Below are 11451 nucleotides of genomic sequence, written 5' to 3' on the forward strand. Positions count from 1 at the left end.
CGGACTCTCAGAGCCCCGCCGGGGCAGCCCCAGCCCGTTCCCGGGACGCGGCTCCGGCGGGCTGGGGCTGGGGGCGGAGCGGGGCCCGTCCCGCCCCGGCGGGGCCTCGGCAGGGGCGGCGCTTCCGGGGCGAGCGGCGGCGCCTGCCCCGACCGGGGCCCGTTCCGCTCCCTCCGGTCCGCGGGCGGCTCCGCCGGGGCGGCGGCGGCGGGGCCGGGGCGGGGTCCAGGCCGGCCCGCGGGGCTCGGGGCGGGCAGGCGGCGGTGCGGGCAGCCCGGAGGGGCCTGCGGAGCCTCGGCGGGAGCGGGAGCGGCCATGGAGGAGACGGACACGGAGCCGCCGCTCGTGGTGCGGGGCGGGCGGGCCGGGCGGGGCAGGTGCGGGGCCGGGGCGCCGCTGACGGGTCACTGTCCCCACACAGGTGGTGCCGGGCGCGGACCCGTCGGCCTGGCAGCTCTGCTTCGCCTGGGGCCCCGCCGAGGTGCTGGTGTGCGAGACCCGCTTCGGCCGCGCAGGTGGGTCCCGGTCCCGGTCCCCATCCCGGTCCCTGTCCCGGCCCAGGTCCCGGGCACTGACGGGCTCTGTTGCAGACGCCGGGGAGGGAGCGCCCGGCTCGTCCCGCGTGTTCGTGGTGCGCAGGGATCAGGACATCTACATCCAGACCCTGCGGAAACTCTTCAACGAGTCGCACGGGATCTTCATGGGGCTGCAGCGCAGCGAGGAGGAGCTGGCGGGGAAGTCTCGGAAGGCGCAGTGAGTGTTTTGGGGCGCGGGAGGGTGGGGAGCACCTCTGCCCCTCTCCCAGCCGGGCCGGCACCTCCAGTGAGGGATGCGCCCCTGGCCAGGCTGCTTTGACCAGCTTTGCAATCAGCAGCAGGGCAGAAACAATGATCGTTTTGGGGTGATGTTACAAAACAAGAATCCCATCCTTCCAATAACCACACTGACAAGCCTGTGCCAATGTATAGTGTGGCACAGCCTCGTTGATTCCAGCTGGAGCCACCCGAGTGTTGGGAGCATCTGCTGCTCCTGAGAGAGACTTGCAAGGGCAGTAGGCATGTGACTAAAACTCCACCAGCTCTCTCCAACCAAAGGCTTTTTGTGTTTGGCAGGTTGGTTCAAGTGAGTAAAAACTATCGGTCGGTGATAAGAGCCTGCATGGAGGACATGCACCAGGCAGCTGGTAAGTTGGTTTGTTCTCCTCCTGCAAGAAAAGGAAACATTAACTGTGATTATAAAAGTAGCATTTCAATGGTAAGTTACTGCAAGTACTGTACTATAGCATGGGTAGGTTTCAGTAATTCTCAGGACTCCACTTTCATGCCACAGATTTCCAAGTTAGTTTGTAAATCTGGTCAGAGATTATTTTTTTCCCCACAGTGTTTTAACTGATTTCTGGGGGACTTCAAGCCTTTTCATATCTTCGGCTCCAGTTTTACAGGAAACTGAATCCAGTTTAATAGCTTGCTTCCCCAGAAAGTGGGAAATGTTACGCATCTGTGCCCTGTAACCATACCCAGTTTTGCACAGGATTTATAAAACAAATTTACAAAGCTCATTTAGGTCTGTGCTTGATGAGTAATCACGTATTATTGTCTTATTTATGAGCCTAGAAGGGGCTGTCACAGGTAAATGTGTTGCTCTTTGACTTTTCTTGTTCCCTCAGTTTCAACTCGGGACCCTGCCCTGCAAGGCCAGTACAGCACCCAGGTAACCTGCATTCGTCACCCAGTCACAGCTGAACAGGGATCTCTGGCTGGTGAATTCACCAGGCCACCACTGTGACATAAAGCACTTCAGATTTAACTCTGTCTTAGTACAGGAGGTGCAGTTCATGACCAAGAATAAAAGGAAAGAAATAGTTAGTTCCCCTCCTTCTAAAGATGTCCAACGCCTCATTTCACTGCTGTGTCTTACATATTTAGTGTTATAGGTATAATGTTTTCTTATCATCTCAAAGCTGACTGATCAGAAAAGTTTCAGACTTGCCTGTCTGAGTCTTCACCTCTCCAACACTCAGATTCCAACCAGCTGCATCTGAGCCTCACAGCAAGCTCTGGGTGTCCACTGTGAGCTGTCGGACACCACAGGAGTGTTCTGGGAGGAGCAGGGTGCTCACAGCAGTTTTGTCCTGTTAGCTGCAGTGATGTTGCTCCTTTGGCCTTGCTTCCTTCTCTGTATTATTAATCTTACAAGTGCCAAAGGCTGACAATAGCACTGGTTGGTATTGCCCACTGGTGACTGATGATTGCTGCATTTCAGAACACAAACAGCATCAATACATTCTGAGCTGAGTGTGTGGGGAGAAGACATGGGCTTTAATTTCTCTCTCTGAAATGTCAGTATGGCATTTTTCTGTACAAACTGAGTTTAACTGATTACCATGGACAGCAGATGCCTTTGTGTGGTTACAAAACCCAACTGGAATAATTACTAACTCTGAAACCTGGCCCTGCTTTTCCTCAGGTTTCCATTCTCTCTGCGATGGAGCTGATCTGGAACCTCTGTGAGATACTGTTTGTTGAAGCAGCTGCAGGTGAGCAGTGAACTATCCTGGTGTTAAGACTGAAGGTTTTTTTTTTTTTCTTTGCATATTTATTTGTTTAAAATGTATATAGCACCCATTATGTCATAGTTTAATGTTTTAGAGATATGCTGAGTGTCAATAAGCCTTTTAATATCCCTTCTGCTTCAGTTAATTGCCTTCTTCATATTGAATTATGTCAAGCTATTCAACTTGCCTTCTACTTTCCTCCCTCCTGTGTGGTACACTGATTTAAATTGTCTCTTTATCAGATAGGTTACAAAGAGAGGAGATATCAAAAGTTGCTGCCAATGTATTTGACTTCTAAGTATACACACATCTTTTAGCATCAAATATGTCGATGCCAGCTGACTTGATAACAGCTTTAACTTTAGGATGCCATTTTTGAAGTCAGTTTGTTTACACCAGCATTTTAAAGTAGTAAATAATTTTTTAAGGAAATCAGATTATGCAAACAAATACTTGCACAGTCCCAGAATTCTGAAAAGATTCACAAATTATCAGTTACTTAATCTGAAGAAAAGATAATCACCTAATCACCAAATGCCAAATTTCTTCCTCATATTCAGTTAATAGTAATGAATTGACTTTAAAATAAACAGAAATATTCTTTTGGCATTGCAAGATTTATGAGCTGAGTCACCTTTTATTTCTTCAAGTAACTGGTTTGGGTTTTCTGCTGGGCCTTGTTGCTGCTCTGTCTAAAATCTGCCACAGGGAAACCTGTCAGCAGCGGGTGCTCCCACAGCTTAGGGAGCTCTGTAACTTGAGTGGGAGGTAGAAATCCAACCAGTGAACGTCATCTAATGATGTCAAACCGTTAAGCTTTGTTGAGAGAGCAGTTTGGGAACAAACAGGTGGGAACTAAGAGGGTAACCTTGTCTGCACACAGCTGGTCCCCTCCTGCTTCGCCTCCTGGACTGGGTGCGGCTCCACGTGTGTGATGTGGACAGCATGGTCCGGGAAGTTCTGAGCAGTGAGAACCCATCCAAACACAAGCTCTTCTGGAACGTGGTGAGTGCCATCACCTGCAAGATTCTTAAACAAAGAGTATTCGTGCCTGTGTGCTTTCCTTCCTCTTCCCTGCTTGACCACAGCTCAGAACTGGGAGGCTGCTGCTCTCTGCCCATGTAGGTTTTAAGGTGAAGCCATTCTAAAGACCATCCTGCCCCTCTTTTCCATCCTGGGCCTTGCACTTTCACGACCCTTGGAGGTCAACACTTACACTGTGTATTTGAATGAGCAGTTTAAGCATTTTAACTCCACTGCACTTGCCTGAATCACAAGTTAGAGTTCCCCTCTGATGCCCTTCCTGGGTGCTCATGGACAGGTGGATTTTGCAGGTGGATGTCTTTGTGCTCCAAGGCCGGATGGACGAAGCACGACACTTGCTCTCCAAGGAAGTCACTGCCAATCCCACCTCAATGAACATGTACAAAATCTTGGATGACTTGATGAAGAAGATGCCCATGCCCACTGTACGTACAAAGCGCATTGTTTCATGCCTTTCATTGGGAAAAGAGCTACCTCTGGTGTGTCCCCTGTAACAAATTATTCCCCATTAGAACATCTCACTCCTGTTCCTTTACAGTAACAGTATTTGTATTCTTGAATTGCCCAAACACCCAACAATTCAGATGAAAGCCTGTTAGGTGACAAACCAATATAGAGGGATCACGGGCAGCCCCATGTTTAGCTTTTTATCAGGGTCCACTGTGAGTTCAGCCCAAGTGCCTGTTGTGATTTGCCTTGGTGTTTCCTTTATTCCGTGTTTCTTACCCTCTGTTCAGCTTGGCAACACCCAGACACTGACTGAGCTGGAGCTGAAATGGCAGCACTGGCACGAGGAATGCCAGCGGTTTCTACAGGATGGGACTTTCGCATCCAATCCCCACATGGAGTCCATCTGCAAGGTGTGTTTTTGTTGGGAAGGAAGGAAGCTGTGGACAGGTCCTTGTGGATTGCAGGAGCTCAGTGTAGCCATAAGTAACTTTAATATGCTGGATGATGTGTTCATTAAATTGGATTTCAGGCCAGTCTCCTGTCCTGTGTTCCTGGTTTGCAACAGCCTTTGCAAGCCTGGGCAGATCTGTTTCTCCCCTGTCCAAGGCCATAAGGCTGATGAGGAAACTGGGCTCTGAGAAGGAGCTTTGTTATTTGGTTTTGATTAAATCCTCACCTTTGCAAAGCAGGAGTTACAGTGCATCTGTGTACATCCCTGAATCTGCAGAACGACCCCTGTGTTTTTATCCCATTAGATCCTGGTGGGAGATGAGGATGCCATCCTGGAGAAGAAGGAGCTCATGACCACGTGGTACCACTTTCTGGTTACCCGGCTCCTGTATTCCCATCCCACTGTGAAGCCGATGGAGCTGCGCTTCTATGCACAGGTGGGAAATGGAATTACCTTTATATGCTCCAGTTTCCTGCACTGAGTGAAAATCTTTGGGAGGGCTGAAATCTTACAGCAAGGACATTCCTGTAAGATGTTGCCTGGGGTTTGTAAGAGGACTGGGAGGCTGAGAAAGTTGACAGATAATTGTTGAAGACCCACTTTTCAGTGTCTAATGTCACCAGTCATGTTCCTGCAAATTGTTTTCCAGTTTTCTTATGCTAAAATAAGAAAAAAATCTTTTTTCTTAATGTGTTCAGTCTCTATAACCTGTTATTTCCCATAAAATAACTTAAACTAGGCTGCTACATCCAAACAAATCTTGCTTTTACCATCTCACAACTTCTGAATTTATCATGTCTTGTCATCTCGTTCCACAGTCTAGTATGGACCTGTTCCTGGGTGGAGAGAGCAGCCCCGAGCCTCTAGACATGATTTTAATGGCAGCCTTTGAGTTTGAGATGCATCAAGTGATCAAGGAATGCAGGTTGAGTTTTAGGGTTTTTGATTCTCTAGTTCTGCAGTATTGTTTCTGTGTTATTTGGGGTGGGGGATGTGGGTACAGCCCACCTGATCATCCTTGCAAAGAATTTAGCAGGAGTATGTGAAGCTGGCAGCAATTAAAAGTATTCCATTAGGTCTGGGACATTGCAGCCAGACACTGCACTGTAACAGAGCTGTATATTGGTAAGAAATGCCTGTGGAAAACCTGACACAATCCCTGGCAGTGGTAGGCTTACTTTTTTCTTTCTTTTTCGTCAAACACAGCATTGTCCTCAGCAACTGGTGGTTCGTGGCTCACCTGACTGACCTGCTGGACCACTGCAAACTCCTGCAGTCTCACAACCTCTAGTAAGTATTTCTTTGCACTGATGATTTGGATGAAGCTGATTAAGGCAGCCCCCGAGAAAACATGCTGCAGAAATTAAAAGTACTTGTGAAGTAATGTCAGCAGGTTTTTCCAACGAGATGCAGATAACAATGTCTGTTTATTTTCTCTCTTTCCCCCAGTTTTGGTTCAAACATGCGCGAGTTCCTCCTGCTGGAATACGCCTCGGGACTCTTCTCCCATCACAGGTACCCACTCCTGTTTATTACTCATAGGATAGACTAACACCAGGGCAGCCAAACCAAATAACTGCGTGTTCATGAAGTAAAAAAGGCAAAGAGAAGTCACTGTTAGAATTTCAGCAGAGGTATCCCTAAGGGATCATGCAAAACCAGCACATTTCCTTTCCTGATGAAAGACAAAAGCTGTCTGTGGGAACCCATCACACGTAATGACCAGGGCAGAGTCACTCCTGCACTGTGCAGAGTGACTTGCAGTGAAACACTTAAGAGCCGCAGGCCTTCCAAAGCTGTGGTATTCCAAAGTTAAATTACAGGCAGCTGGCATTTGGCAGAAAGGAAAAGCCATTTCAGGTCTGAACACTAAGTTAAATCAGAGCTACCAGTTATTAATGCAGACTGGGATGCTCCTTCACTGTCGTGCTCACTGAAGGTTTCTGTGATTGGAATGGTGGTTCCTTTTCCCCCTCTCTCAGCCTGTGGCAGCTGGGGGTCGATTACTTCGACCACTGCCCGGAGTTTGGGCGGGTGTACCTGGAGCTGCACATCGAGCGCATCCCCCTCAACACGGAGCAGAAGGCCCTCAAGGTGCTGCGGATCTGTGAGCAGAGGCAGATGCACGAGCAAGGTGGGGGCTTTTCAGTCTCGCTGTTCACAGGGATACAGTGAAACCACTGAAAACTAATCCTCCCCCTCCCGTTCCACATCTCCTCCCCAGTCCGCAGCATCTGCAAGATCATGGCCATGAAGGCCCTGCGGAACAACCGCCTGGGCTCGGCCCTGTCCTGGAGCATCCGGGCCAAGGACGCGGCGTTTGCCACGCTCATCTCGGACCGGTGAGCTGGGACAGCACCCCCAGGGCGCTGCTGCCACGCTGGGGTGGGGGACAGGGCAGGCAGCCACTCTGCCAGGGCCAGGAAAGCTGTTTGATGGGCTGGACAGTGACCCAGGGGATTGATTTGGGTGGAGGATAATCCCCATCTGTGCTTTATTGAGCAGATTATTTGTAACCTGTCAAGTTCACCACAAAACCTCCAAACAAGGCAGTTGGGAGTCACTTAAAACACCGTTTCTGCTAAAAATCTCACCCCACAATTACAAATTTGTAGCAAGGAGCCAAGTTTTATTGTTTCCCTGGTTCTGCATGAGCTTGTCACAATTCCTGACCTTGCCAGGCTGGGAGGGGTGTTGTGAAAGTGAGGAGGATGCTGACACTTAACTCAGGCCTCGACAAAAGCTCTGGCAACTCTGTTTATGCTTTTTAATCTCCAGCAACCCATGTCATGTGGGTTTTCCTGATTGGAAATAGGCAGGTACCAATCTCTTCACTGATAGAATATAATTTTGAAATGACACCCTGGGTAGGTGGCCAGGCAACAGTGTGTCTTCAGCAGTGGAAAAGGGAGTGATAAGAGATTGCTGCTCTGAGCTTTGATTTGGGCTTTTTTTTTTCATTTGTCCTTTGAGGGAGTGGGAATTGTTACATTTCCTTCAACAGAAGGAGAGAAAAAAAACGGTCACAGGAAGCAGCTCTGCAAAAAGCAGCATAATGAAGGCTGTGACAAAACAGATGAAAAGCTTTTAGCATTGTTTTTGTTCCTGCTGCTTATCAACTTTTTCACACAGCAGAAAAATAGAGCTTTTGTTATGATCTGGGAGTGTTATTTATGCATCCACCAGCCTCAGCTTCCTGAGTGCCTTCCTTCAGTTGCTCTTTCTAAAGAACAGATCTCAGCTCCCACCAAATGCAGAAGAATAAATGAGGTGTCTGTTAAATGTACGTTACACCAGTTCATTGGCTGCTTCCAGGGAGTCTTTGATGACTTCAGAAACCCTCACAGGAGGTTGGTTAAGATGGAACTCAGTCAAGTACAATCAGGTTTTCTGGGAAGGGATTAGGAGATACAGAATGGATGTGGATGATGTTCTCCCCTCTAAGCTTTCACTGTGTTCCACTTTCTCCCCAGATTCCTTAAGGACTATTGTGAAAGGGGGTGTTTCTCCGACTTGGACCTCATTGACAATTTGGGACCATCCATGCTGCTCAGTGACAGGCTGACATTCCTTGGTGAGAACTGCCTACAGTTTTCATACTGGTCTGTTATTTAGAACATAGTGAACTCCATGGAATTATTTGGATTTATCCTTTCCTCCATCTGGCTACATCCTGGCTTAGTGATGAGGGGCAAGCAAATGGGGAATGTGATTTGGGATGCAGCTTGACCACTGCCCTCCCAGCAGGACAGCCCCAAATCCTGACACTCCTAACTTCCCCTTCCTTAGTCATTTTCCAGGCTGTATCACTACCTAGGGAGGCTCTGAAATACTAACAAATACTAACCTGAGATACCTTAGGGGGCTCCTTGGGAGAGTAAACCACTGCTTTAAGTTACATTGACAATGGGATAATTTTACTAAGTTCTCCAGAATCTCCTCAATGTGGGATCCCTGTGCCAGTCTCAAGCTCCCTGGAACAAGAGCCCTCCCTGCCCTCCCACTGCAGCTGCTGTGCCCAGTGACAGTGAGGAGCCCCAGCTCGTTTCCCTCTCATACCGCAGCTTCCTCCTCTGCCTGGCACAGTGCAGTGTGCTGACCTGCCCCTCTGCCTGCAGCTGCTCTGTGGCCTCTGATTCGTGGGCCAGAACAGGAAACTGAGCTAAAATGCCCCCTTCTCTGGTGCTGTGGCAGTTAACAAGCCCAGTTACTGGGACCAGAATTTAATAGGAATTTGGAATAGCTGTTGGCATTGGATTGACTCCCCTCTGCCTGGCGCCAGCATTACAGGGAGAGTGATCCTGAGTTTGATCTGTTCCCACTTGGTCCCAGCTTGCAAAACTGGAACTGAATTTTCTTCATTTAAACCTTATCCTAAATTAGGCTTACAAGGTAAACATGACTTAGCAAATTGGTAATCCCTCATCTCTGCATGCCCAACGTCAGCCAGTGACCCTCATGTTAGCCCCAGAGAAACTATTTCCCTTTCTGCTCTTTATAAACAATCCTGAAAGACCTGAAAATACTTTTGCCTGTTTTCCCTTTGGAATTTTAGAAGCATTAGGTGTACCTTTGCTTGACAGCTTTCCCATGTCTCTGCCTTGAGCTCAAGCTTTAGTCAGAGGTGAATCTGAACAGGAATCATGAACTTCCAGGAGCTTGACAGTTTAGTGGCTACAAACAAAGCTGCAGAATGAACCCCACTTTCATCCTCAGCCACTTCTCACGTGCTGGATATTGATCCCACTAATTCTTAGCAAAAGCAGAGCTTTCCCTATTAGCAAAGATGCCCTTTGCCAGTTAAGCACCCTGGAGGACAGTGCAGCCTTTTAGACCTGATATTCTGCAGTATCCAAAAGAACATTCTCTCTGCTCTCTAAGCCATTGGGGCATGCAAACCCTGAACCTCACCCAGCACAGGAGCAGGTTCTGGTGCCCTTTCAGGCAGGCTCTGCTGTCACCCTTTTCCAAGCACCACATCCCCATTCCCCCGGATCCGGCTGCCTTGGGCTCAGATATCTCAGTTGGGGGTGGTTCTGCAAAGGCAGCTCCCAAGGCCCAGCAGCCCCAGCCTCTCTGTCCTCTCCCCCCACCCCCGTGGTGTGCAGGGAAGTACCGGGAGTTCCACCGGCTGTACGGGGAGAAGCGGTTCCCGGAGGCGGCGCGGCTGCTGCTGACGCTGATGACGGCCCACATCGCGCCCTGCTCCTTCTGGATGACCCTGCTCACCGACGCGCTGCCGCTGCTGGAGCAGAAGGAGGTGAGAGGGCTGCTCGCACCCAGAACCCCCGGCCATCCCTGACAAGGGATCTCAAAGTGGTGACCCCTTTCCTGCCCCAGGACTTGCAGTTCCAGTGCGGGAACTGTCCGTGGCAGTTCCATGTGTCCCACCACGGGACCCAGGAACGGGATAATCAATTCTTACCTCTGTTCCCTGCTTTTAGAACAGCAGTGGGATTGATCTGCGCTGGTAATTTAAGCACACACTGCATCCAGCTCCATTGGGTATTTGGCTTGAGGATTGTTCTAGTGTGCTTCCCTCTTCTAATCCAATTTTTGTTTTAAGATCCATTAAGAAAAGGACCATTCAGCAATTACAGGCCCAGAGCAGCCACTCTGACCTTGTAGCTGACCCTGCTTGGTGCAGGAGGTGGCACTAGAGACCTCCCAAAGTCACATCCAGCCCGAATTATCCTTTGATCCTGTGATTGAAAGGGTCAGAATGGATCTGTGGGAGTGTGAAAGCATTCTCTTCCTCAAAATGCATTTTCTCAGATTGCGTGGTGTCCTTCAACTTGATCATTCTCAGTGAATACTTTCATTTCCACAGATCATATTTTCAGCAGAACAGACTTACGAGTTGATGCGATGCCTGGAAGACCTGACTGCAGGGAATGCGGATAAGCAGAAATTCCAGGTAGGAATTTTGTTTTGAGGACAGCTGGATAATGAACTGGGGGGCTGTGGGGAGTGTCAGGAAAGCTCTGCATTTCTATTCCTACATGAGGGCAGAAGAGAGGGACAGGCTGGCACAGGGTGTTCAAGGGCAGCCAATGAGGTATCATCAAGACATCAAGCTAGAAGTGTTCTCAAACCCAGTGCAGGAGAGCTCCGACTGCTCGTGTTCTGTTCCTTTGGATTAGACTGTGATGCTTTTCCAAGATAAATAATTGCAAATTCCATGGGCAGTGAAAAGCTGAGGTGCTGCCATCCAGCAGCTCCAGCTCTGAGCGTTCCAGGCAGGGACCAGGGAGCCATTTGCTGCACATGCAAACCCCTGCAGCTGCCAGGGAATGAAAAGGCTTGGCACTGCTGTCCTGAGTTGAGCTGTAAAGTAGGAAATGTAGCTCTTGCTCGTTTTGGGAGTCCCTGTAACAGGTAAATACACAGGGACTCTCCCTCTTAATGACCTGCATCCTTACTTTCCAAACCCAGAGAGACACCCTGTTCCCAGCTCATTACTGTGTGCAGTCCTCTCACCCAAGTTCTGCTCCCTTCCAGGAGGACGATGTCGAGACCACCAAAGTGGAAATGCTGAGACTTGCTCTGGCACGGAACCTTGCACGAGTCATTGTCAAAGAAGGCACCGTGGAAGGGTCCTGAGGATGGCAGGATGTGATCTTCCTCTTCCTCTGGGGCTCACTGTACATAAACTGACTTTTCTAAAGAATAAATGTCTTGTTTTGCAGATTGCTTGATCATTTGTTCTTGTCTTCCATAAACAGATCTTACATGGATATGATTTTTAACTTTTATGAAGGAGCTGCATCAAAATGTTAACAGTTGCTTGTTCCAGCTTGGCCTGGCAGCCCTCCCCTGGTGAAATGAGCCTCAGTGCAGCTTTTCCTTGCATTTCTTGCTTGCTTTACCTCTCAACACCCAGCACTGAAATGAAGGCCACCTCTTACACCACTGGGGTTTTAGAAACGGCAACTTTGCCATTTTTGTTTGG

General features: G+C 49.1%; 1 protein-coding gene across 2 annotated transcripts; it reads left to right on the forward strand.

Annotated features, from left to right (window-relative positions):
• Positions 1-267: 267 nt before the first annotated feature.
• NUP85 (nucleoporin 85) lies at positions 268-11197 on the forward strand. 2 transcript variants are annotated; one of them, XM_050319189.1, is made up of 19 exons: positions 270-348; positions 422-515; positions 591-753; positions 1113-1183; positions 1667-1710; positions 2467-2536; positions 3438-3559; positions 3889-4023; positions 4336-4458; positions 4804-4935; positions 5318-5424; positions 5706-5789; positions 5949-6014; positions 6482-6633; positions 6724-6841; positions 7973-8073; positions 9608-9759; positions 10330-10416; positions 11001-11197. In XM_050319189.1, exons 1-19 carry the CDS (start codon positions 316-318, stop codon positions 11100-11102), a joined length of 1956 nt encoding a protein of 651 aa, XP_050175146.1. In that variant the 5' UTR covers positions 270-315; the 3' UTR covers positions 11103-11197. The 2 variants fall into 2 exon arrangements, with proteins under 2 accessions (XP_050175145.1, XP_050175146.1); XM_050319188.1 differs by having other exon boundaries at positions 268-348; positions 422-753.
• Positions 11198-11451: the final 254 nt, after the last annotated feature.

Source organism: Myiozetetes cayanensis, unplaced genomic scaffold (assembly GCF_022539395.1).
Source record: "Myiozetetes cayanensis isolate MyiCay16 unplaced genomic scaffold, myiCay2020 scf22, whole genome shotgun sequence".
NCBI classification, from domain to species: Eukaryota; Metazoa; Chordata; class Aves; order Passeriformes; family Tyrannidae; genus Myiozetetes; species Myiozetetes cayanensis.

Excerpts from the sequence above, each read along its gene's own strand:
- NUP85 (XM_050319188.1), top strand. The coding sequence starts at position 316 with ATGGAGGAGACGGACACGGAGCCGCCGCTCGTG. Across the intron at positions 2,537-3,437 it reads GTTTGTTGAAGCAGCTGCAG|CTGGTCCCCTCCTGCTTCGC; the intron begins GTGAGCAGTGAA and ends GTCTGCACACAG. Across the intron at positions 5,790-5,948 it reads CTGCAGTCTCACAACCTCTA|TTTTGGTTCAAACATGCGCG; the intron begins GTAAGTATTTCT and ends TCTTTCCCCCAG.